Raw genomic sequence first — 27137 nt, forward strand, 5'->3', positions numbered from 1 at the left:
GATTGCACCATTGCACTCCAGCCTGGGCAACAGAGCGAGACTCCGTCTTAAAAAACAAAACAAAAACTTTCCCATCTTAAAATAAATGAGATTGTGTTTACTTTGCAGTAATTCATCAAGCTCGACTCTTAGGATGGTCACTTTTCTGTGTTACTTGGATTTTAAAATGCTTTAAAGAATTGAATGGTTTGGGCAAAATAGTTTAGGCTCTATCTTTAACTCTGAATCTATTTATCTTTCTAATTTTGAACTCCTTTTAATGTTTTTCTTCTGGGACTTATCACGATTAAAAGTTAGCATTTTTGTTTTGTTTTGCTTTTTGGTTTTTCAGCTAGGCTCCTGACAGTATTGCACATTTACATAAAAGTGTAATTATGCCTTTGCTTAAGATTTGTTTTTATTTCAGTAAATTCGTCAGTGAAGAAAAATACATTTTATGCTCTACTCCCAACTAAGATGAACTGTCTTACAGATGGCTTTGTGCTTTTGGTCATAAGCGAGGCCATGTGAAAGTATGGTTCAGTGAAGTCTTTCAACACTGAACACCTCAAGAGTATACTTTGCAACCATAAGTGAGTCATTAACATCCCTCGTCAGTAAGGTACTTTATGATCTTCATCAAAAAAGTACCGATATTGTTAAGGTGTCTACTAATGTGCCAGATGTACAAAGATAATATGGCTTAGTCTCTGCTCTCAAGTAGTGTACACTCTAATGGGGAAAAAAGGAAGTTAAAATGACATTTAGAAGTGGGTCATAGAGAGAGATGGTGAGAGAGAGATGGTGCTGTGTAAGTGAGCAGGCTTCCTGGTTGACACCTTTTGGGATTAGGAAGATTAAATGGTTCATAGTAAACTGAATGTTTTCAGAGCAGACCTATCTTGTTTAAGGGCCTTTAGCCATTACTTAGATGACATTTATGTAGCTCATCTCCATGTTTTATTAGTTGTTTGTTTAAATTATGTGAGTAATGAAAGGTGTAGTTGATTCTGGCTTACGTGTTTTAGATGACTTATAAATCCTAGAAAAAACATCACCTATCAGAATTAACTCAAGAATAATTTTTTTCTTTCTTTTTTTTTTTTTTTTGAGACAGGGTTTGGTTCTGTTGCCCAGGTTGCAATACAGTGGTGTGATCTTGGCTCACTGCAACCTCTACCTCTTGGGCTCAAGTGATCCTCCCACTTCGGCCTCCTGAGTAGCTGAGACTACAAGTGTGCACCACCACACCCCACTAATTTTTGTATTTTTTGTAGAGATGGAGTTTGACCATGTTGCCCAGGCTGGTCTTGAACTCCTGAACTCAAGTGATCCACTTGCCTTGGCCTCCCAAAGTGCTGGGATTACAGGCATGAACTACTGCACCTGGCCTCAAGAAGAAATTTTAAAACTCGAGTAGTTGTATTAACAATAAAGAGGCTGGGCACGGTGGCTCATGCCTGTAATCCCAGCACTTTGGAGGCCCAGGCGGATGGATCACCTGAGGTCAGGAGTTCGAGACCAGCCTGACCAACATGGAGAAACCCCGTCTTTAAGAAAAAATACAAAATTAGCCGGGCATGGTGGTGCATGCCTGTAATCCCAGCTACTTGGGAGGCTGAGGCAGGAGAATCGCTTGAACTCAGGAGGTGGAGGTTGCAGTGAGCCGAGATCGTGCCATTGCACTCCAGCCTGGGCAACAAGAGCGAAATTCCATCTCAAAACACACACACACACACACACACACACACACACACACACACACACACAAATTTGGGAACTGGGCAACAAGAGCGAAATTCCATCTCAAAACACACACACACACACACAAATTTGGGCACTGAAGTTCCATTTTACCTTTCTACCAAATAGAGCATTTTGCTGAATTTAAAACGTATGGTTCTCCATATGAAATTTTCGGCCAGGTGTGGTGGCTCACGCCTGTAATCCCAGCACTCTAGGAGACCGAGGTGGGCAGATCACCTGAGGTCAGGAGTTTGAGACCAGCCTGGCCAGCATGGTGAAACCCTGTCTTTACTAAAAATACAAAAATTAGTTGGGCGTGGTGACGCATGCCTATAATCCCAGCTACTCTGGAGGCTGAGGTAGGAGAATCGCTCGAGTGAGTTCACTGCACTCCAGCCTAGGTGACAAAGCCAGACTCTCTCAAAAACAAAACAACAAAAAAAAGAAAGTATATTGATGGGTAGTTTGTGGAATACTTTATTTTTCCATTTTTAAATTTTTCTGTTTTATTAAGGGAATCTTAATTGGGTAACACACTAATGAGTTCACCATTTTTAAAAACTGCAGCTGGTATCTGTTATGAAATTTGGTATGCTTTATAAAATAGCTTCCTGAATTTGTCATAATAGCTCACAGTTTGCTAATAGCAACAATGGTTATGCCAAATTATTCTATTTCTAGGCTTTTTTTTTGTCAAAACATAGACTGTCAATAATAAGGAGTCTCTAGATTATATGCTTCGTTAATGTAGAATTTAAAATATTAAACTGTGTACTTAAAAACAATTGGGTAAAAAATGTGTTGTTTAGTTTAGTTTTGTTTTGTTTTGTCTTAAAGGTAATTCTGTTTTGTTTTTGTTGTTTTGGGACAGAGTCTTGCTCTGTTGCCCAAGCTGGAGTGCAGTGGCATGATATTGGCTCACTGCAGCCTCCACCTCTCGGGCTCAAGAGATCCTCCCACCTCAGCCTCCCAAGTAGCTGGGACAACAGGTTTGCACTACCATGCCTGGCTAACTTTTGTATTTTTTATAGAGACAGGGTCTCACTTTGTTGCTTTGGCTGGTCACGAACTCCTGGGCTCAAGCAATCTGCCTGTTTGGGCCTCTCAAAGTGTTGGGTTTACCAGTGTGAGCCACTGCACCCAGCTCTAAAGGTAATTCTGTAAGTGGCAAAGGATATCAGTTTAAGTTACAATAATTTGACAGTGTTTAATCCCTTCACCTTCCCCAATTTTATTCTCTGAAATTCTACCTCTTCTTTATTTTTGTTGTTGTTTTTTGATTTTTTGAAATGGAGTCTTGCTGTGTCACCCAGGCTAGAGTGTAGTTGCGCGATCTTGGCTCACTGCAGCATCTAACTCCTGGGCTCAAGCGATGCTCGCACCTCAGAACCCCTGTAGCTGGGACTACAGGTGTGCGCCACCATGGCCAACTAATTTTTGTATTTTTTGTAGAGAAGGGTTTTGTCATGTTGCCCAGGCTGGTCTCAAATTCCTGGACTCAAGTTTTCTGCCTGCTTTGGCTTCCCAAAGCGCTTGGATTACAGGCATGAGTCACCACACCTGGCTTCTACCTAGTCTTTAGAGCTCAGCTGAAATGCTTGTCTGTGAACCTTCCTTATACTAGTTAGAAGCCATCTCTTTCTTTCTTGAACTGTTAAGGCTTCTTGTTTTGTCTCATAGGTCATTTATTATATAATGTTCTGTGTTGGTATTATTAATTTATGTGTCCTTGGCCCTTAGTGGGTCCATCTGTTTGACAGCAAATAGTGACATATCTTCTTTTTGTACCCTGTGTGGGATCTAAGCATAATATATTTTTTCTTTTTGTGTTTTTAATATTTGATAGCAGTCAAGCTTGCAATAAGCACGGTATTTTTACATATAGCAAATGTTTCATTGATATTTGTTGAATGCACGGAGTAAGGTAGAATTTTTTATTTTATCCTTTTTCTACTTTCTATAACTTTTTCATTTGAGTTGATAAAATGATAACCGTGGTATATTCATAAGAAGGCTTATTGTCTTAGATTGAATCACTTTATGATCTTCTTTAAATCTCCCATTCAACAGTATATTTTCAAGAGTAGCATTTAGTACTTAGCCTACATTAGTGCTGCTGAAGTGGTTCACTTTATGAGTTCATAATGACATCTGTTCAGGGTTGCTGCTTTGTCCCTAAAGCCTCAGAAGCCCTCATGCTGTGGGATGACTGTGGGTGCCTCCATTCAGTCCAGTCCCTTCTTCTTTTTATTTTTCTCTGCTCCTCCTCCTTGTCCCTTATTCTTTTTTTTTTTTTTTTTTTTTTTTTTTGAGACAGAGCCTTGCTTTATCACCTCACCCACCTTGGAGTGCAGTGGTACGATCTCGGCTCACTGCAATCTCCGCCTCCTGGGTTCAAGCGATTCTCCTGCCTCAGCCTCCTGAGTAGCTGGGATTACAGGTGCGCACCACCACGCCTGGCTAATTTTTGTTTTTAGTAGGGGTCTCACCATATTGGCCAGGCTGGTCTCGAACTCCTGACCTCAAAAGATCCGCGCATCTCAGCCTCCCAAAGTGCTGGGATTACAGGCGTGAGCCACTGCGCCCGGCCCTGTCCCTTATTCTTTAGTTAGGTCTCAGTCCTTTATTTTATTATCTATCAGTAAGAAGTTCCCTTAATTACTTTTTTTGTTTGTTTGTTTTTGAGACGGAGTCGCGCACTGTCGCCTGGGCTGGAGTACAGTGGCACGATCTCGGCTTACTGCAACCTCCGCCTCCCAGGTTCAAGCGATTCTCTGGCCTCAGCCTCCCGAGTAGCTGGGATTACAGGTGCCCACCACCACACCCAGCTAATTTTTTGTATTTTTAGTAGAGATGGGGTTTCACCATGTTGGCCAGGCTGGTCTCAAACTCCTGACCTTGTGATTCCTCCGCCTTGGCCTCCCAAAGTGCTGGGATTACAGGCGTGAGCCACTGTGCCTGGCCAATTACATTTTTTAACCTTTTGAATTTGTGACAAATATGTTCGATTGCATTTTAAATGTTCAGCTTCCTTTTAGGTAAATGAAGTGTATTCCAACTTTAATAAAGATGTGTTTACCACAAGAGGATTGTCAGATGTCTAGTTGAATAGAAACCAAAGGCAAAAAACTAATCAAATATTGCCCTCAAATCTGGCAATGGCTTTTAAATGCATAGCAGTTTCATTCCCATGTTGAAATTCTTTTGAGTTGATTCTTTCTAGGTTATGGATTTTCTCCAATGAATTCAGAGTAGTTTCTTGATATCTACTATCTTTACAAAATCTTCCTGAAGTAAGTGGGGAACTTTCATTACTTAGGGAGGTTTTTGTTTCTTACTCTGTGTGACTTATGCTAGGTTTCACAGCATTAAAGCTAGAAACAGTGGCCACATCTTCCAGTCTCAAAATCTTAACCTTAATTTATACCTCAGAAGGGTAAGGCATTCAGACTTTAGAAACTGATTTGTGTTTAGTTATATGTAGCATAGTTTTTTTTTTTTTTAATTTAAAAATTTTTTTTTATATTTTGAGACAGAGTCTCGCTCTGTTGCCCAGGCTGGAGTACAGTGGTGCCATCTCAGCTCACTGCAACCTCCGCCTCCCAGGTTCAAGCAATTCTCCTGCCTCAGCCTCCTGAGTAGCTGGGATTACAGGCATGCGCCGCATGCCCAGCTAATTTTTGTATTTTTAGTAGAGACGGGGTTTCCCCATGTTGGTCAGGCTGGTCTTGAACTCCTGACCTCATGATCCACCCACCTCAGCCTCCCAAAGTGCTGGGATTACAGGTGTGAGCCATCACGCCTGGCCTAGTATAGTAGTTTTTCGGAAGAAAAAGATACTACTGGGCCAAATAAATAGTTTCCTCTCTGGCAGCAGACTCTCAGGCCAGTATATATACCTTAAAAGGTACAAAATTCCATAAACCAGAGATTTGTATTAATTCTGACCAATAAAATATTTTGACAACATCTAGTAACATATAAAAGTAGGATCTACCATTTTTTGGATATACTAATGATGTAATTTTTTTTACATGTCCCAGGTAGCTGGGATTACAGGCGCCTGCCACCACGCCTGACTAATTTTTGGTGTTTTTAGTAGAGACAGGGTTTCGCCATGTTGGCTAGGCTGGTCTCGAGCTCCCGTCCTCAGGTGATCCACCCACCTCGGACTCCCAAATTGCTGGGATTACAGGCGTGAGCCACCACGCCTGGCCTAATGATGTAATTTCTATTATAAAATAACTACTGGGCACAGTGACTTATACCTGTATTCCCAGCACTTTGGAACATTGGGACAGGAGGATCACTTGAGCCTAGGAGTTCAAGGCTGCAGTGAACTATAATTGTGCCACTGCACTCTAGCCTGGGCGACAGAGCAGAACCCTATCTTTAAAAAAAAAAAAAAACCCTTGCGAGCTCAGCACAAAGGTGTTCTGAGTAGACATGTCAATAAACCTTACACTCATTTGAATGCCTAGTGCTTAGAAGACAAAGATGCCTAGGCCAATGGTCCTGCCTCCAGGGAGTTCAGATTCCAGTACATTCATTCAGTTATGTTGGGGAAGCTGAGAAGGTGTAACACAAATGTGAAGGGTGAGAAGGACTTCTTTTAAACAGTTTCATGAAAATTACATTCATTGAGTTAGTATGCTTACGTGTGAAAAGTTTGTAGGGCTTCTTTTGGCATGAAAACAAGAAAAACTCAGAGTTTCAAAATGCCTCTATATCCTTGGGGGAATATGAGTGATGATTTTATTACCTAATCATGGAAGTGAAAAAGAAGGGCTATGCAAATTGGTGTTGGGCATGTAATTACAGAGGAATTGCATCTGAGCTCACCCATGTGTGTTCTCCTTGGCATCTGTGCCTAGGGCCAAGTTAGCAAACATGCCCTCAAAGGTATGGGGTTTGATGTTTTTGTGGAGGGTGTAACAGTTGAATGGTGGAAATTGCTTGACATTGGCTATTACAGCAGTATGAGTCTCTTTATGTTGGCTTGCTATTGTATTTTAAGACAATTTGGAAAGAGAATGAGTTGTTTTATTGAATCAAATTTATTCTGATTGGGAAAAATCAGCCTCCATTGATTCATTTTGTTCTGCAACAGACCTTAGGCTTATAGTCTGTCAAAATGTTGTGCAAGGGAGCAACTATTTAATTTAAATGTCAACCATGCAGCCAAAGTCAAGGAATCCATTTCTTTGGGCTCTTTTCCTTGGTGAATTTAGAGCTGAGTGGAGGTTAAAAATATAAGAAAGTTAGGCTGGGCGCGGTGGATTACTTGAGGTCAGGAGTTTGAGACCAGCCTGGCTAACATGGTGAAACCCTGTTTCTACCAAAAATACAAAAATTTGATCATGCCACTGCACTCCAGTCTGGGGCACAGAGCGAGACTCCCATCTCAAAAAAAAAAAAATTAGCTGGGCATAGTGATGCGCGCCAGCTACTTGGGAGGCTGAGGTGGGAGAATCACTTGAACCTGGGAGGCAGAGGTTGCAGTGAGCTGAGATCGTGCCACTTCACTCCAGCCTGGGTGACAGAGTGAGACCCTATCTCAAAAAAAAATAAAACAAAAAATATATATGAAAGTTAATAAATCAGTGAAGTTAGCCAGTAGGAAATGATAATATATAAGGGAACAAGTAAGAGGGACTATGGGAAGTGATATTTTTTCCAGTAATAAAAGGCATGGTTTGATTTTTTTTTTTTGACATGGAGTTTGCTCTTGTTGCCCAGGCTAGAGTGCGGTGGCATGATCTCGGCTTACTGCAACTTCCACCTCTCCAGTTCAAGCGATTCTCCTGCCTCAGCCTCCCGAGTAGCTGGGATTACAGGCATGTGCCACCATGCCCAGCTAATTTTCAATTTTTAGTAGAGACGGGGTTTCTCCATGTTTGTCAGGCTGGTCTCAAACTCCCAACTTCAGGTGATCTGCCCGCCTCGGTCTCCCAAAGTGCTGGGATTACAGGTTTGAGCCACCATGCCTGGTCGAAAAACGGTTATTTCTTAACCCATATTCTCAGAATGTTATTACTCTTTGCAGGACCCACAGTTAGTTTTTCCTTCAAAATTTGAGGTCTTAGATCATTGTTACTGGCCAAGGAGGCTAGTTGCTCTTCCCTTTGCTGTCGGTCAGTCAGATCCTTGAGTTAGAAGAATTGTTGGAGAACAAGTTTTCTGGTTTATGGTTATACCAGAACTTGGCTGCCACTCTGGTTTTCAGTGAAGAGAAAAAATGTAATCAAAAGCCTTTGGGGATGGGCTTGGTATTTGAGCTGTACTTGTCGAATTAAGGTGGCTCACAAGTGGTATTGGAAAGTGCTGAAGAGCAGATTTCACACTGAGAGTGGAAACGAAATTACAAAGAGCTTGGATGTACATGCCTGAATTGTTTTTGAGCTGCTTTCAGTGGAATACTGATATTTGTGTTTTACCTATTACAGCTGTTGAGTGGAATGTCATGGCCAGCTCCTCGGACAGTGAAGATGACAGTTTCATGGCTGTGGACCAAGAAGAAACTGTGCTGGAAGGGACAATGGATCAAGATGAGGAGCCCCACCCAGTATTGGAGGCTGAGGAGACTAGACATAATAGGTCCATGTCGGAGCTGCCAGAAGAGGTTTTGGAGTATATCCTGTCCTTTCTCTCACCGTATCAGGAACACAAAACTGCGGCCCTTGTCTGCAAACAGTGGTATCGACTTATCAAAGGTACTGTGGATAGGAGAAAGGTTTATTTATTGATTTCAAATTTCACTGATTTATTTTTAGACTCCAAATTTAGTTTTTTTCCTCCCTTAAATGTATTATGGTTATAAAATCTAGCATTAGACGATACTACCTGGTTTTCTTTCTTACCCTGGTTAGTTTAATGAACAGCTTGAATACTGAAGTATCTAATCCCATTTGCATTTTAAAATGAGGATTGTTTTTAAAAGCTTCATATTCTTAGAGTTGATCTGGTTAATTGTATAGTTCTTTTCTTTTTTTTTTTTTTCAGACGGAGTCTCACTCTGTCGCCCAGGCTGGAGTGCAGTGGCGCAATCTCGGCTCACTGCAAGCTCTGCCTCCCGGGGTCACGCTATTCACCTGCCTCAGCCTCCAGAGTAGCTGGGACTGCAGGCGCCTGCCACCACGCCCGGCTGATTTTTTTGTATTTTTACTAGAGACGGGGTTTCACTGTGTTAGCCAGAATAGTCTCAATCTCCTGACCTCGTGATCCGCCCGCCTCAGCCTCCCAAATGGATTAATTGTATTGTTCTTGAATGGGCAAAATAGAAATGGATATGGGATAATAGTAATAGCCAATGTGAACATAGCTTTTATCACGTGTCAAGCACTATTGTAACTGCTTTACATTCTCACAGCAAACTCTGACGAGAAGATCCCTGCATTTTATAGATGACAGAACTGAGTGAAACACAGTTAACTTATTTACATGGATAGTAAATGCAGGATTAAAGATTCACGTTCAGGCGATCTGGCTTTAAAGTCCATGCTCTTATTAAGGCTACAGATTGTCTCTGAGTAGCTACTTTTAGCAACTGTGCTTTCTTGAAAACATTTGTCACTTGATTTTATCTCTAAACAGCAAAGACCCTATATACATCTTTTACTTTTTAAAATATGTTTCTTGGCTGGGTGCGGTGGCTCACACCAGTAATCCCAGCACTTTGCGAGGCCAAGGCAGGTGGGTCACCTGAGGTCAAGTTCGAGACCAGCCTGGCCAACATGGTGAAACCCTGTCTCTACTAAAAATACAAAAATAAGCCAGGTGTGGTGGTGGGCACCTAATCCCAGCTACTCGGGAGGCTGAGGCAAGAGAATTGCTTGAACCCAGGAGGCAGAGGTTGCAGTGAGCCAAGATCACGCCACTGGACTCCAGCCTGGGTGACAGAGCAAGACTCTGGTCCTTTTTTTCATCCTTTTCCTAGTCAAGATTTCAACTTTTTGCTAAATGTTTAGGTGCTAGACATGCTGTATTTTTAATTAGCAGAAAGCAGTTAGTGGCTTCATTGCATCTTAAGTGGAAAGGGCCCATTTTTTGTTTGAAGATGATCAATCAAGTGGAGTCATTTTTTATCAAGCGAGGGTTGTCTCAGTATGTTCTTTCCTGGGGGAACAAGACAGCCAGAGATATAACAGAGAACAATCTTTAGATCAAAATCAATCAGTTTTAAAATGTTTTCCTTGCATCAAGGTGGTTCTCATGGAGTCCTTGTCAACTCCCAAAGTCCACCTAGAGGGCTAAGAACCAGCTGTATTGAAACTGCTCTGTTGGCCCTGTGCTCATTTGATTATAACTGCTAATACTGGCACACACAGCCTGCTTCTATATTCTGAGTTGATGGGCTCTTCAGGAGAGATTGGCTCCCTGCAATGTGGAAATACATGGTTTCACTTCCCAAATAAAGGGAGGAAAACCACAGGTAAGGGACTGTGATTTAATCAAATATATGAATTTATCCTTAGGTTTTCTTTGGCAGTCTTATTTTGGTTTTCTTTCTTTTCTCTTTTTCTTTCTTTCTTTCTTTCTTTCTTTCCTTCTTTCCTTCTTTCCTTCTTTCCTTCTTTCTTTGTTTTCTTTCTTTTCTCTTTCTTTCTTTCTTTCTCTCTCTTTCTTCTTTTCTTTCTTTCTTTTTTTATTTTTATTTAGAGAAGAACCCTACCCTAGTACTCACAATCTTAGATCGATCTTTCTGGCAGAAGTCACTGACAAGATAGTTTTGTTTGTTTGTTTTTAATTTTAGTAGACTTTTTTTTAAAGAGCACTTTTAGGTTCACAGCAAAATTGAGTAGGAGAAACAAATTCCTCTGAGCGGACACAGTGGAACACGCCTGTAATCCCAGCACTTTGGGAGGCCAACGTGGGCGGATCGCCTGAGATCAAGAGTTCAAGACCAGCCTGGTCAACATGGTGAAACCTCATCTCTACTAAAAATACAAAAATTAGCGAGGCATGGTGGTGGGTGCCTGTAGTCCTAGCTACTCGGGAGGCTGAGGCAGGAGAAACGTTCAAACCTGGGAGGCAGAGGTTGCAGTGTGCCAAGATCGAGCCACTGCACTCGAGTCTGGATGACAGAGAGAGATTCCGTCTCAAAAAAAAAAAAAAGCAAAACAAAACCGATTTCTCATATATCCCCTACCCTGACACATGTATAGCCTCTCCCATTATCAACATCCCCCACCAGAGTGGTACATGTGTTAAAATTGATGAACCTATACTGAAACATTCCATAAACCCAAATTCCATAGTTTACATTAATGTTCATGCTTGGTGTTGTGCATTCTATGGGTTTGGATGAATGTATAATGACACATATCCACTGTTACAATATCATAATAGCTTCACTGCCCTAAAAATCCTGTATACTCTCCCTGTTTATCCTTTCCTTCCACCAACCACTGGCAATCACTGATTTTTTTACTGTCTCCATAGTTTTGCCTTTTCTAGAAGGTCATATAGTTGGAATCATACAGTATACAGCCTTTTCCGATTGGTTTCTTTCACTTAGTAATATTTGCATTTAAGTTTCCTCCTTATTTTTTGAGACAGAGTCATGCTCTGTTGCCCAGGCTGGAGTGCATTGGTGCGATTTTGGCTCACTGCAACCTCTGTCTCCCGGGCTCAAGTCATCTTCCCTCCTCAGCCACCAGAATAGCTGGGACCACAGGTGTGCACCACCATGCCTGTGTAATTTTTTTAAAAAAATGCTTATAGAGACAGGATCTTGCTGTTACCTAGACTGATGTGAAACTCCTAAGCTCAAATGATTTTCCTGCCTCAGCTTCCAAAAATGCTGGGATTACAGGTGTGAGCCACCGTGCCCGGCTTCCTCCATTTCTTTTCATGATTTCTTAGCTTTTTTTTTGTTAGTGCTGAGTAATATTTCATTGTCTAGATGCACCACAGTTTGTTTACCCATTCACTTACTGAAAGGGCATCTTAGTTGCTTCCAAGATTTTACAATTATTAATAAAGCTGGTGTAAGCATCCACGTGCAGGTGTTTCTGTGGACATAAGTTTTCAGCTCCTTTGGGTAAATAAATACCAAGATGCACAATTGCTGGATCATATGGTAAGAGCATCGTTAGTTTTGTAAGGAACTGCCAAACTGTTTTAAGTGGCTGAACCATTTTGTACTCCCACTAGCAGTGAATGAGAGTTCCTTTTGCTCCACATTCTCACCAGCATTTGTAGTAGTAGTTGGAATTTTCATCATTCTCATAGATGTGTAGTGGTATCTCATTTTAATTTGCATTTCCCTGATGACAAATGATATGGAGCGTATTTTCATGCGCTTATGTATTATCCACATACCTTCTTCGGTGAAGTGTCTGTTTCAGGTCTTTGACCCATTTTTTATTTTATATATACATATATATGTGTGTATATATATATATATTTTTTTGAGACAAGATCTTGCTCTGTCACCCATGTTGGAGCACAGTGGCATGGTCATAGCTCATTGCGGCCTTGACTTCCTGGACTCAAGCAATCCTCCGCCTCAGCCTCCCAAGTAGCTGGGACTACAAGTGTGTACCACCACACCCAGCTAATTTTTGTATTTATTTATTTATTTTTGTAGAGATGGGGTCTCACTGTGTTGCTCATGCTGGTCCTGAACTCTTGGGCTCAAGCAATCTTACCACCTGGGCCTGCTAAAGTCCTGGGATTATGAGCCACCATGCCAGGCCTTTGACCCCCCTTTTTTTTTTTGAGACGGAGTCTCACTCTGTCGCCCAGGCTGGAGTGCAGGGGCGCGATCTCGGCTTATTGCAAGCTCCGCCTCCTGGGTTCATGCCATTCTCCTGCCTCAGCCTCCCAAGTAGCTGGGACTACAGGTGCCCGCCACCATGCCCGACTAATTTTTTGTATTTTTAGTAGAGACGGGGTTTCACCTTGTTAGCCAGGATGGTCTCGATCTCCTGACCTCGTGATTCGCCCACCTTGGCCTCCCAAAGTGTTGGGATTACAGGCGTGAGCCACCGCGCCTGGCCTTGACCCATTTTTTAATTGGGTTGTTTGTTTATTAATGTTGAGTTTTTTTGTTTGTTTGTTTGTTTTGAGATGGAGTCCCGCTCTGTTGCCCAGGCTGGAGTGCAGTGGCACAATATTGGCTCACTGCAACCTCCACCTTCTGGGTTCAAGCAATTTCCTGGCAATTTTTGTATTTTTAGCAGAGACAGGGTTTCACTGTGTTGGCCAGGCTGGTCTTGAACTCCTGATGTCAAGTGATCCACCAAATAAATAAATAAATAATACTTAATTTATTTGAGCACCTGCCCAAAGTGCTGGGATTACAGACGTGAGCCACCGCGCCTGGCCCTAATATTGTTGAGTTTTAAGAGTTCTTTGGATATTCTATATAACTGTCTTTTATCAGATATGTCTTTTGCAAATACTTTCTCTCAGTCTGTGGCTTATCTTCTCATTCCCTTGACAGTATTTTTCACAGAGCAGAAACTTTTAGTTTTAATGAATTCTGGCTTATCAGTTATTTTGGGGAGGGGATAAGGTCTTGCTTTGTCACCCACGCTGGAGTCTAGTGGCGTGATCAGGGCTCACTGCAGACTCAACCTCCCAGGCTCAAGCAATCCTCCAAATTCAGCTTCCCAAATAGCTGGCACTACAAGCACATGCCACCATACCCAGCTAATTTGTTTTTCTTTTTTTTTTTTTCAGATGGAACCTCACTCCATCACCCAGGCTGGAGTTCAGTGGCGCAGTCTCAGCTCATTGCAACCTCCACCTCCTGGGTTCAAGGAATTCTCCTGCTTCCACCTCCCAAGTAGCTGGGATTACAGGTGCATGCTACTACGCCCGGCTAATTTTTTTTTTTTTTTTTTTTGAGATGGAGTCTTGCTCTGTTGCCCAGGCTGGAGTGCAGTGGTGTGATCTCGGCTCACTGCAAGCTCCTCTCCCGGGTTCACGCCATTCTCCTGCCTCAGCCTCCCGAGTAGCTGGGACTACAGGCATCCACCACCACACCCGGCTAATTTTTTCTATTTTTAGTAGAGACGGGGTTTCACTGTGTTAGCCAGGATGGTCTCGATCTCCTGACCTTGTGATCTGCCTGCCTTGGCCTCCCAAAGTGCTGGGATTACAGGCGTGAGCCACTGCGCCCGGCCAATTTTTGTTTTTAGTAGGAACAAAACCTTTTTTAGTAGAGTGGGTTTTACCATGTTGACCAGGCTGGTCTCAAACTCCTGACTTCAAGTGATCACCCACCTCGGCCTCCCAAAATGCTCGGATTACAGGTGTGAGCCACTGCACCCGGCCACACCCGGCTAATGTTTTAAAAAATACTTTGTCGAGACAGGGTCTCCCTGTGTTGCCCAGGCTGGTCTTGAACTCCTGGGCTCAAGATATCCTCCCACCTTGGCCTCCCAAAGTGTTGGGATTACAGGCGTGAGCTACCATGCCTGGCCATTCTTTCTTTCATGGATCATGCCTTTGGTATTGTGTATAAAAAGTCATCCCCAAAGTCAAGGTCATCTAGATTTTCTCCTGTTATCTTCGAGGAGTTTTATGTTTTACATTTAGGATTGTGATTCATTTTTAGTTCATTTTCATGAAAGATGTCTAGATTCATTTTCTTGCATGTAGATTTTAATTTATTTCAGCATCATTTTTGGAAAAGGTTTTTTTCTTTAAGAGATGGGGTTGGCCAGGCGCGGTGGCTCATGCCTATAATCCCAGCACTTTGGGAGGCCAAGGTGGGTGGATCACGAGGTCAAGAGATTGAGACCATCCTGGCCAACGTGGTGAAACCCCATCTCTACTAAAAATACAAAAAAAAAAAAAAAAATTAGCTGGGTATGGTGGCGCGTGCCTGTAATCCCAGCTACTTGGAAGTCTGAGGCAGGAGAATCACTTGAATCTGGGAGTTGGAGGTTGCAGTAAGCCAAGATCGCGCCACAGCACTCCAGCCTAGGTGACAGAGTGACACTCCATCTCAAAAAAAAAAAAAAAAAAAAAAAAAAAAAGATGGGGTCTCCCGGCCTGGCATGGTGGCTCACGCCTGTAATCCCAGCATTTTGGGAGGCCGAGGTGGGCGGATCACTTGAGATCAGGAGTTTGAGACCAGCCTGGCCAACATGGTGAAACCCCGTCTCTACTAAAAATGCAAAATTAGCTAGGCATGGTGGCACATGCCTGTAATCTCAGCTACTTGGGAACCTGAGGCAGGGAAATCATTTGAACCTGGGAGGTGGAGGTTGCAGTCAGCTGACATTGCACCACTGCACTCCAGCCTGGGCAGCAGAGTGAGACTCCTTCTCAAAAAAAAAAAAAAAAAAAAAAAAACAGAGATGGGGTCTCCCAGCCTGAGAACATGGTCAACCTCCATCTCTATGAAACAAACAAACAAACAAAAAAACAGAAATTAGCTGAGTGCAGTGGTGTGTGCCTGTAGTCCCAGCTACTTGGAGGCTGAGGTGGAAGGATCCCTTGTGCTCAGGAGGCAGAGATTGTGGTGAACGGGGATCGTGCCACTGCACTCCATCCTAGGTGACAGAGTGAGACCCAGTCTCAAGAAAAAAAAAAAAAAAAAAAGAGAGAGAGATGGGTCTCACTGTGTTTCCCAGGCTGAAATTCAATGGCTGTTCACAAGTGGGATCATTGTGCACTACAGCCTCGAACTCCTGGGCTCAAGCGATCCTCCTGCCTTGCTTCTCATGTAGCTAGGACCACAGGCATACACCACTGAGCCTGGCAAAAGGCTGTCTTTTCTGCATTGCATTACTTTTGCTTCTTTGTCAAAGATCAGTAAAGGCTGGACACAGTGGCTCATGCCTGTAATTCCAACACTTTGAGAGGCTGAGATGGGAGGAACACTTGAGCTCAGGAGTTTGAGACCAGTCTGGACAATATAGTGAGACCCCACCTCTATTAAAAAAAAATGAATGGACTGTATTTGTATGGGTCTATTTCTTGGCTCTCTATTCTGTTCCATTGATTTATTTGTTTATTATTTGCAAATACCACACTGTCTTGATTACTGTAGCTTTTATAGTAAGTCTTGAAGTCAGGTGGTATCCATCTTCTGACTTTGTTCTCCTCCTTCCATGTTTTCTTGGCTATTCTGGGTCTTGTGCTTCTCCACATAAACTGTGGAAACAGTTTGTCGATATTCACAAAATAATTTGCTGGGGTTTTGACTAGGATTGCATTGAATCTGTAGATGAAGTTGGGAAGAACTGACATCTTGACAATATTGAGTCTTCTTATCCTATCCATGAACATGGACTATCTCTTTATTTAGTTCTTTGATTTCTTTCATCATAGTTTTATGGGTTTCCTCATATAGATTTTGTATGTATTTTGTTATATCTAAGTATTTCATTTTTTGGTGCGAATGTATATGTGTTTTAATTTCAAATTATGTGTTTTAATTTCAAATTCTACTTGTTCATTGTTGTATGCTAACCTTGTATCCTGCAACCTTGCTTATTAGCTCTAGGACCAAGACAGGTTATGATTCCATAATCAATTCCTCTCTATTGTTATATGTTCATCTTTTTTTTTTTTTTGCTTGTTTTTTAAGAGACAGGGTCTCACTGTCTTGCCCAGGCTGGAGTGCAGTGGCATGGCATGGTCATAGGCATGATCACTGCTGCCTTGAACTCCTGGGCACAGGTGATCCTCCCTCCTCTGCCTCCCAAGTAGCTAGGACTACAAGTGCAGACCACCATGCCTGGCTAATTTTTACATTTTTTGCAGAGAAATGGGGTCTTGCTATGTTGCCCGGGCTGGTCTCAAACTCCTGGCTTCAAGCTATCCTTCTGCTTTGGCTTCCTAAAGCACTGGGATTACAGGTGTGAGCCACTGCGCCTGGCCTCTCATCTTTTAGAAAACTTTTCCTGGTTGGGCATGGTAGCTCATACCTGTAGTCCCAACATTTTGGGAGGCTTAGGCGGGTGGATCGCCTGAGGTGGGGAGTTCGAGACCAGCCTGGCCACCATGGTGAAACCCTGTCTCTACTAAAAATACAAAAATTAGCTGGGCGTGGTGATGCATGTCTGTAATCCCAGCTACTGAGGAGGCTGAGGCAGGAGAATCACTTGAACCTGGGAGGCAGAGGTTGCAGTGAGCCACTACACTCCAGCCTAGGCAACAGAGCGAGACTCTGTCTCAAAAAGAAAAAAAAAGAAAACAAACTTTCCTGAGTTATGTATTTCATAATCCATTTTAGCCAGGCATGGTGGTGTTTGCCTGTAGTGCCTGCTACCCAGGAGGCAGAGGTAGGAGTATTGCTTGAGCCTGGGAGGCAGAGATTGCAGTGAGCTAAAGTCATGCATGCCACTGCAGCCTGGGTAGCAGAGTGAGACCCTGTCTAAAGAAAAAGATAAATAAACAAAACATAATCAATTGTAAACTAATTATTATCTCCATATTTAAGACAGAGAATGCTTTATTATAGTTTCCAACTATAGATATTTACTGAACACCTGTTATGTTCTAGACATTGTTTTATCATACTCTTTCATAAGGCTAAATTATCCCCCAACACCTTTGCTTTGGAGTAAATAATATCAATGATCTTGATATGTTGCCTTATGAGATAAAATAAAAGGGACTAGAGTTACAGTGTGAGCTAATTTTGTAATTTTTAATGTCACTTAACCTCCATGAACTTTGATAAAATGGAAGGATTGCCTTTCAGTTTTAAAACTGTATTTCCTTTCTTTGAATGAAAATCAGATAAATTTGGAATTCCTCAAAGAAACTTGTCTTATAGGCTGGGCGTGGTGGCTCATGCCTGTAATCTCAGCACTTTGGAAGGCCGAGGCAGGTGGATCACGAGGTCAGGAGTTCAAGACCAGCCTGGCCAAGATGGTGAAACCCCATCTCTACTAAAAATAAAATTAGCTGGGCATGGTGGCAGGTACCTGTAATCCCAGCTACTTGGGAGGCTGAAGCAGGAGAATCACTTGAACCCAGGAGGCGGAGGTTGCAGTGGCCGAGATCATGCCACTGCACTCCAGCCTGGGCGACAGAGTGAGACTCCATCTCAAAAAAAGAAAAAAAAAAGAAACTTGTCGTATAAAAATGATAAACACAGGTAATAGACACAGTTTTAATAATTTGATGGATAAGTTAAGTGTCTGGACTGAAGGGTTTGCTCTTTCTGTCTTAGGTGTAGCCCATCAGTGTTATCATGGTTTCATGAAGGCTGTCCAGGAAGGAAACATTCAGTGGGAGAGCCGTACCTATCCTTATCCTGGAACCCCAATCACTCAGCGCTTCTCGCACAGTAAGTATTTACTGTGAAAGCAGATTCCACCCTGCCTGTGGTCATATTTCCAGAAACTTGTTTGGAGGCATGTTTTTTTGTTTGTTTTTGAGACAAGGTCTCACTCTATCACCCAAGCTGGAGTGCAGTGGCATAATTACAGCTTACTACAGCCTCCACCTCCCCAGGCTCAGGTGATCCTCCCACCTCAGCCTCCTGAGTATGAGGACTACAGGCGTGCCCCATCACACCTGGTTAACTTTTGTATTTTTTGTAGAGATGGGGTTTCACCATGTTGCCCAGTCTAGTCTTGAACTGAGCTCAAGCAATAGGCCTGCCTTGGCCTCCCAGAGTGCTGGGATTACATAACGTGAGCCACGACACCCAGCCAGGGCATGTATTTTATCCGACTTTTAATTATTTATTTATTTATTTTGAAACGGAGTCTCACTCTGTCACCCAGGCTGTGATATGGTGGTGTGATCATGGGTCACTGCAGCCTCGACCTCCTCGGCTCAGGCAGTCCTTCTGCCTCAGCCTCCCGAGTAGCTGGGCCCACAGGTGCATGCCACCACGCCTGGCTAATTTTTAAAAAATTATTTGTAGAGATGGGGTCTCACTGTATTGCCCAGGCTTGTCTTCAACTCCTGGGCTCAAGCGATCCTCCCACCTTGGCCTTCCAAAATGTTGGGATTACAAGTGTGAGCCACTGTGCCTGGCCGTTATCTGACTTTTTAATGAAGAGAATGTAAAATGAGAGTTTATATTAATTTTATAACCAGAATTAGGGGAAAGTGTCAGCCTAAATATATTGTAGGCAGTTTGTTAAGAATTTTGTATTCTGCTTTTTCTCTTTTTTGAGACAGAGTCTCTGTTGCCCAGGGTGGATTGCAGTGGTGCAATCTTGGCTCACCGCAACCTCCACCTCTTGGGTTCAAATGATTCTCCTGCCTCAGCCTCCTGAGTAGCTGGGACTACTGGTGTGTGCCACCACACCTGGCTAATTTTTGTATTTTTAGTAGAGATAGGGTTTCGCCATGTTGGCCAGGCTGGTCTCGAACTCCTGACCTCGGGTGATCCACCCACCTCGGCCTCCCAAAGTGCTGGGATTACAGGTGTGAGCCACCGCGCCCAGCCCTCTGCTTTTTCATTGGATTTTTCTCTACTCCAAAGTGGTCAAGGTGTTATGCTTAGCATTTTAAACATCTGACATTATCTAAGAGGAAAACAAAGGAAAGCTGTACATGAGGGTATTTCTAAGATCTTGCTTAGGGAGTAGTCATATTTTAGTACTAGATCATATAATGGCTATTTAACATAATACATGTTCAGCAAACACAAAATTTAAATGGACTCCTACAAAAATTTTGAATGTGACAAGTGTCGATTATAAAATTCAAATTTGGGCTGGGTTCAGTGGCTCACGCTTGTAATCCCAGCACTTTGGGAGGCTGAAGTTGGCTGATCACCTGAGGTCAGGAGTTTGAGACCAGCCTGGCCAACATGGTGAAACCCTGTCCACTAAAAATAGAAAAAAAAATTAACCAGCCATGGTGGCACATGCTGGTAATCCCAGCTATTTGGGAGGCTGAGACAGGAGAACTGCTTGAACCTGGGAGGCGGAGGTTGCAGTGAGCCGAGATTGCACCATTGCACTCCAGCCTGGGCAACAAGAGTGAAACTCCATCTCAGAAAAAAAAAAAAAAAAAAATACAAATTTGGCTGGGTGCTGTGGCTCACGCCTCTAATCCCAGCACTTTGGGAGGCCAAGGCGGGCGGATCACCTGAGGTCAGGAGTTTGAGAACAGCACGGCCAACATGGTACAACCCCGTCTCTGCTAAAAATATGAACAATTCCATCTTGGCTAACACGGTGAAACCCCGTCTCTTAAAAAAACATATATATAAAAAATTACCCGGGCATGGTGGCGGGCACCTGTAGTCCCAGCTACTGGGGAGGCTGAAGCAGGAGAATGGCGTGAATCCAGGGGGTGGAGCTGGCAGTGAGCCGAGATCACGCCACTGCACTCTAGCCTCGGCGACAGAGTGAGACTCCGTCTCAAAAATAAATAAAATAAAAATATAAACAATTAGCCAGGTATGGTGGCAGGCACCTGTAATCCCAGCTACTCAGGAGGCTGAGGCAGGAGAATCACTTGAACCCGGGAGGCGGAGGTTGCAGTGAGTCAAGATCGTGCCACTGTACTCCAGCCTAGGCAACAAGAGCGAAACTCTGTCTCAAAAAAAAAAAAACAATTATCTTCTTGCCTTTCTTCTATCTTCATGTGAACCTGGACTAAAGACCATTAATAACCACCTCTAAAACTGGGGACAGTATCTCCTCTTCCTCTGACATTCGGAAATCTGTAAGAAATCTGTAAAGTCATTGCTTACTGTCATCACTGAAAAGCAGTATAAACATGAAGTAGGCAAGGGGCAGGGATGTGCAGCATCCTGCAGTGCATAGGACAGTCCTACAGATAAAAAAATTATCCTGCCCCAAATGACAAGAGCTCCTGTTGGGAAATACTGCAAGTCTGAAACATGCAACTAGCCTTGCATTCTTCCATCAGCAAGCTTCAGCGTTAGTGTGCTGCATGTAGGAGTTTTCATTCTGCCTGCCTTTCAAGGACCTGGCTTGCCTTTTCAGCCTGACTCACTGCTGCATCCTTAGGTAGCCAGACTTCAGCCACATGAACCTCCTTGTTATGTCTTAAACTTCCCTATTTGCCCTTCCTTTTTTTTCTTTTTTGAATTAGTTTTTGAAATTTTTAATTGTGTTTTGCCATGTTGTCCAGACTGGTCTTGAACCCCTGAGCTCAAGCAGTGTGCCCGCCAGATATGGTTTGGCTCTGTGTCCCCACCCAAATCTCATCTCCTCCAGTGGTAATCCCCATGTGTCAAGGGAGTGACCTGGTGGGAGGAGACTGGATCATGGGGGCGGTTTCCTCCATGCTGTTCTTGTTATAGTGAAAGAATTTTCATGAGATCTGATGGTTTAAAAGTGGCGGTTTCGGCTGGCCGCAGTGGCTTACGCCTGTAATCCCAGCACTTTGGGAGGCTGAGGAGGGCGGATCACTTGAGGTCAGGAGTTTGAAACCAGCCTGGCCAACATGGTGAAACCCCGTCTCTACTAAAAATACAAAAATTAGCTGGGCCTGGTGGCGGGTGCCTATAGTCCCAGCTACTTGGGAGGCTGAGGCAGGAGAGTTGCTTGAACCCCTGTGGTGCAGGTTGCAGTGAGCTGAGATTGCACCACTGCACTACAGCCTGGGCAACAGAGCGCGACTCCGTTTCAAAAAAGAAAAAAAGGTGGCAGTTTCCCCTGTGCTCTTTCTCCTGCTGCTTTGTAAGAAGTTGCTTGATTCTCCTTTGCCTTCTACCATAAATGTAAGTTTCCTGAGGCTTCTCCAGCCATGTGGAACTGTGAGTCAGTTAAACCTCTTTCCTTTATAAATTACCCAGTCTTGGATAGTTCTTTATAGCAGTGTGAAAATGGACTAATACACTACCTCAGTCTTGCTAAGTGCCTAGATTACAGGCGTTGAGCTACCGCACCCGGCCTGCCCTTCTTAATGGACTGAAAGTGTCCTGTTCTCTAAAAGTCATCTCAAAGATAAAATCAAAAGCCACATTTTTTACCAACTTCACTCAGATTCCTCGCCGTAGATATTAAGCTCTTTTCTTCCTCTCTGCTTCCCTAATATACTGTTCATACCTTCCTCCATTATTTATTACCATCTGTCTTTTGCCATTATTATCTGTGTGAGAGAGGCTGCATGCTAAAAAGGAAAGACCTTTGGATGTGGGAAGCAAGTTTCTTGGCTTGTCTGACCCACAGTTTCTTTGTCTGAAAAATGGATATGACAAATTCTGTTTGTGCCATAGATTGCTGAGAAATGCATTTAAGAAAACACTTGTAAAAATATGTTTTAAGGTCGAGGCAGGAGAATGACTTGAGCCCAGGTGTTTGAGACCAATTTGGGCAACATCTCTATTTAAAATTAAAATATATGTATATATTTTAAGCTGTAAAAAAGTAGGATGATGATGATGTCTCCCCCACAAGATTGTTGTCTACTTGAAGATAGACAGGCTCCATGTCTTAGACATTCTTGTACCGTTTCTTTTTTTTTGTTTTTTTGTTTTTTTTGAGATGGGGTCTCACTCTGTCACCCAAGCACCCAGGCTGGAGTGCAGTGGCGCGGTCTCGGCTCACTGCAGCCTCTGCCTCCCAGATTTAAGCTATTCTCTTGCCTCAGCCTCCCAAGTAGCTGGGATTACAGGTGCCTGCCACCACGCGCAGCTAATTTTTGTAGTTTTAGTAGAGACGGGGTTTCGCCCTATTGCCCAGTCTGGTCTCAAACTCCTGGGCTCAAGAAATCTGCCCATCTCAGCCTCCCAAAGTGCTGGGATTGCAGGTGTGAGCCACCGCACCCAGCCTTCTTGTACTGTTTCACAACACCTTGTTCATAGTTGATATCTAATAAATTTGATATCAATATATTTTGATACCTAATAATTTTTGTGGACTTAAGTGCAACAAAGGTATGCACAGTACAGTATCTTTCCTATGGAAAAGTCTGGGACAAAAAAGTCAGGTGAAGTAAAAAGGCCAATTCTAGGGCCAGGTGCAGAGGCTCACCCCTGTAATCCCAACACTTTGGGAGGCCAAGGCAGGTGGATCACTTCAGGCCAGGAGTTGGAGACCAGCCTGGCCAACATCGTGAAACCCTATCTCCACTAAACATACAAAAATTAGCTGGGCGTGGTGGGCGCACGCCTGTAATCCAGCTACTCGGGAGGCTGAGGCAGGAGAATCGCTTGAACCTGGGAGGCAGAGGTTGCAGTGAGCCAAGATTATGCCACTGCACTCCAGCCTGGGCGACAGAACAACACTCTGTCTCAAAAAAAAAAAAAAAAGGCCAATTCTAGCTTTTTGGTGAATGTGTGCATAGCTAATCATGCAAGCTTTAATTAATGTAGAATGTCCTTTTCAGATTGATGTAGGGGGTCTCCTGAGTCCCCAACATCATGCATTGAAAAATGTTTCAGTGTTGTAGGTGTCACATATAGTCAGGTAGTTTCATACACAATGCTCATCATGCTCCTGCAGGAGCCAGCAGGCCCAGACTGGATAACCGCCCTTGCTTCTTCATAGTTACGTAATTAGAGACCTTATCAAATATGTTCTGGCTTGTTGGTGTGAGACACATGACAGCATAGTCTCTTTAAGCATGGGATAAATGCCTCAGGATCTTTCCCTGGAGACAGGTGAAGAAACAGAAGAGAATTTGACGTCTGAAAATGCAAAAGCATATCATTCATTTAGTGAGTATTTATTGAATGCTCCATACACCATGGAAAAGATGAAACTACTGGAAGATCTTGCACTTGAGATGATTATAGAATAGTGGAGAAGTATTCAGAACTGTGAAGAACTGTTTGCTTGCTCTGTGTGTAATTAAATTGTGACTATTTGACTTGTATTTTAATAGGGATGATTAGTATGTGTCGTAAACTAAGCCCATTTCAGAAAACTTGAAGAGTTTTACCAGTTGGAATAGACATTCTCAGTATTATTTGTTAGCCCAGTATTCATACTGTACTGTGAGCTGTAACTGTATAGCACATTCTAGTGGTCTAGATGTTCTGAAAGGAAAATTTTCTGTTTGGGTTGGGAACTTGTGAAAAGGGAAATTACTACTGGAGCACTGGGAGTTGCTCAAATTCTTTTTCCTAAAAGGTTCATTTGAACTTGTTGGGTCTTCCTCCCTGCCCCTGCCCCTCTCAGATCAATCTATAGGTGTCTTAAATAAAAAATAGGCAATAAGTAAAGTTCAGTAGGCTAGGGTGCTTAAAATAGTTGAGCGTGGCCGGGCGTGGTGGCTCACGCCTGTAATCCCAGCACTTTGGGAGGCCAAGGCAGGTGAATCACGAGGTCAAGAGATTGAGACCATCCTGGCCAACATGGTGAAACTCCGTCTCTACCAAAAATACAAATATTAGCTGGGCATGGTAGCGCGTGCCTGTAGTCCCAACTACTCGGGAGGCTGAGGCAGGAAAATCGCTTGAACCCAGGAGGCGGAGGTTGCAGTGAGCTGAGATTGCGCCACTGCACTCCAGCCTGGGTGACAGAGCAAGACTCCATCTCAAAAAAATAATAATAATAATAATTAAGCGTATTATTGATAGTTATTTTCTCATTCCATTATATCTGAGTTCTAAATATAGCTGCCTAAATTGACTCCCTTCCTCTCCCAACTTTGTTGATAATTGACTGCTGGTCACTGAAAATACAGTAGTGTGTGAAACTTGCCATTTTAGTGCCATTAGCTTTGCATACTTTGGGCTGTGCCTTCCTCTTCCAGAAACCTTTGTTTGCTCAAGAGAAGCAGGAAAATGCCAATTGCCCTATTTTAGTGTGGGATTAAAATACATGTGGTAAGGACCTCAGGGCCCCGCTGTTGGCTGGGTTTTCAGTCCAAATAGAGAAGAAAAATGTGGGCTGGGTGCGGTGGCTCATGCCTGTAATCCCAGCACTTTGGGAGGCCGAGGCGGGCGGATCACGAGGTCAGGAGATCGAGACCAGCCTGGCCAACATGGTGAAACCCTGTGTCTACTAAAAATACAAAAAATTAGCCAGGCATGGTGGCACATGCCTGTAATCCCAGCTACTCGGGAGGCTGAGGAGGAGAATCGCTTGAACCTAGGAGGCAGAGGTTGCAGTGAGCCAAGATTGTGCCATTTCACTCCAGCCTGGGTGACAGAGCAAGACTGTCTCGAGGAAAAAAAATAAAAAAGGAAAAATGTTTGTTACCTTTTTGAAAAATACAGGCACTGTGTTCTTTTGCTACACTAAGGAAGCAGCTGCCAAGGAGTTATCTGTGAGGAACTGGGAGATGTAACAAACCCTTGACTCTTTTAGTTATGAAATCATGGATTTGTTTTATTAAGCAATGTTATAATGGACACTAGTTAAGGTTTCAGAAGTCATAGGACATTGGCCGGGCGCGGTGGCTCACGCCTATAATCTCAGCACTTTGGGAGGCCGAGGCGAGCGGATCACCTGAGGTCAGGAATTCGAGACCAGCCTGGCCAACATAGTGGAACCCCATATCTACTAAAAATACAAAAACTAGCTGGGCGTGGTCGTGGGCGCCTGTAATCCCAGCTACTTGGGAGGCTGAGGCAGGAGAATCACTTGAACCTAGGAGGCGGAGGTTGCAGTGAGCCAAGATCGTGCCACTGCACTCCAGCCTGGGTGACAGAGTGAGACTCCATCTCAGAAAATAAATAAATAACTCATAGGACATTGCTAATTTCTTTTTCTGGAGGTCTGGAATATCAAGAGGAGAAGAATGTTCTTTTACTGAGCCAAACTGGTACCAGTTGGCTCATTTCAAAATTTCCCCATTTTTTAGGATTACTAGGTCAAGATATGTCTAAGAGGACCAGGATATCTGGAGTTGAGCTCCTTTAGTGGAGATTAAAATGTGGCTCCAGTAATTGTCCTTTTGTTTGTCTAATGTCTTCTAACTTGATCCTTTGTTATTTGTAGTTCTTTGGTTTTTTTGTTTTTGTTTTTTGAGACAGAGTCTTGCTCTGTCGCCCAGGCTGGGGTGCAGTGGCGCAATCTCAGCTCACTGCAACCTCCACCTCCCGGGTTCGAGCGATTCTACTGCCTCAGCCTCCCCAGTAGCTGGGAATTACAGGTGCATGCCACCATGCCAGACCAATTTTTGTATTTTTAGTAGAGAGGGGTTTCACCATGTTTACCAGGCTGGACTCGAACTCCTGACCTCAAGTGATCCACCCGCCTCAGCCTCCCAAAGTGCTGGGATTACAGGCATGAGCCACTGTGCCCAGCCTGTTATTTGTAGTTCTTAACAGATCTGACATGTGAGCCATGGATTCATTGGACTTGACTTTTTTTTTTTTTTTTTTTTGAGATGGAGTCTCACTCTGTCGCCCAGGCTGGAGTGCGGTGGTGGGATCTTGGCTCACTGCAAGCTCCGCCTCCCGGGTTCATGCCAGTCTTCTGCCTCAGCCTCCTGAGTAACTGGAACTACAGGCGCCTGCCACCACGCCCGGCTAATTTTTTTTTTTTTGTATGTTTAGTAGAGATGGGGTTTCCACTGTGTTAGCCAGGATGGTCTCGATCTGCTGACTTCATGATCTGCCTGCCTCGGCCTCCCAAAGTGCTGGGATTACTGGCGTGAGCCACCACGCCTGGCCTGGACTTGACTTCTTAGTAGAGTTCTGGGGATACCATAAATATTTTGCAGGTGTGAGCCTATTGATGGCTAGATGGTATTTTATTTCTTCAGATCTGTTTTGTCTAATTTCTTTGGTAATTTTAAAAGCCTGCAGCTCCATTATTCCACAGTGTCAGAGGTCAGATAATTTGGATTTAACCCTTCCACTGACTGAGATTATGGGGTTTAAGGCACTAAACATACTGCTTTCATTACCTCTTAACTTGCTCAGTTTTCTGACTTGGCCTTCTTACCGTAGAGAGTCCCAGGGGTCTAACAGGAGGGCTGAATTAAGGGAAAATAAAAGAAGGTGGGGGGCTGGGCGCATTGGCTCTCACCTGTAATCCCAACACTTTGGGAGGCTGAGGCGGGTGGATCACCTGAGGTCAGGAGTTCGAGACCAGCTTGGCCAACACGATGAAAACCTATCTTCACTAAAATACAAAAATTAACTGGGTGTGGTGGTGTGTGCTTGTAATCCCAGTTACACCTACTCGGGAGACTGAGGCAGAAGAATTGCTTGAAGCTGGCAGGTGGAGGTTGCAGTGAGCCAAGATTGTGGCACTGGACTCCAGCCTCGGCCACACAGCAAGACTCTGTCTCAAAAAAAAACAAAAAGCGGGGGGTGCGGGGGAGGGGGGAGTTTATTCCCAGAGCTAGTATAGTGTGTATCACAGAGGTGATTATAGTAGTGGCATTGGATGAGTCAACAGTAGTAGCATTTCCCTTTTTCTGAACTCGGGTAACTAGTGCCAGAGTTCAGAAGAGACGTTAAAAATATTGGTGTGCTAAACTGAATTAGACCTACAAATATGCTAGATGATCATTAAAGCCATGCACAGGGCAATGAATCTGTGAATTTCTTGTTGGTGTTTTTTTTTTTGAGATGGAGTCTTGCTCTGTCATCCAGGCTG

General features: G+C 43.5%; 1 protein-coding gene across 3 annotated transcripts in view; it reads left to right on the top strand.

Moving 5' to 3' along the window:
* The window catches only part of FBXO42 (F-box protein 42), a 102392-nt gene that overhangs the window by 25476 nt on the left and 49779 nt on the right, over window positions 1-27137 (top strand). For all 3 annotated transcript variants that reach the window (XM_513066.9, XM_054663022.1, XM_009449075.5), the window contains 2 exons: window positions 8172-8438; window positions 17870-17986. In XM_513066.9, coding sequence (XP_513066.4) covers window positions 8189-8438; window positions 17870-17986 — 367 coding nt within the window. In that variant the 5' untranslated portion in view covers window positions 8172-8188. The remainder of the gene's footprint in view (window positions 1-8171; window positions 8439-17869; window positions 17987-27137) is intronic.

This window comes from Pan troglodytes, chromosome 1, assembly GCF_028858775.2.
Source record: "Pan troglodytes isolate AG18354 chromosome 1, NHGRI_mPanTro3-v2.0_pri, whole genome shotgun sequence".
Classification (NCBI taxonomy): Eukaryota; Metazoa; Chordata; class Mammalia; order Primates; family Hominidae; genus Pan; species Pan troglodytes.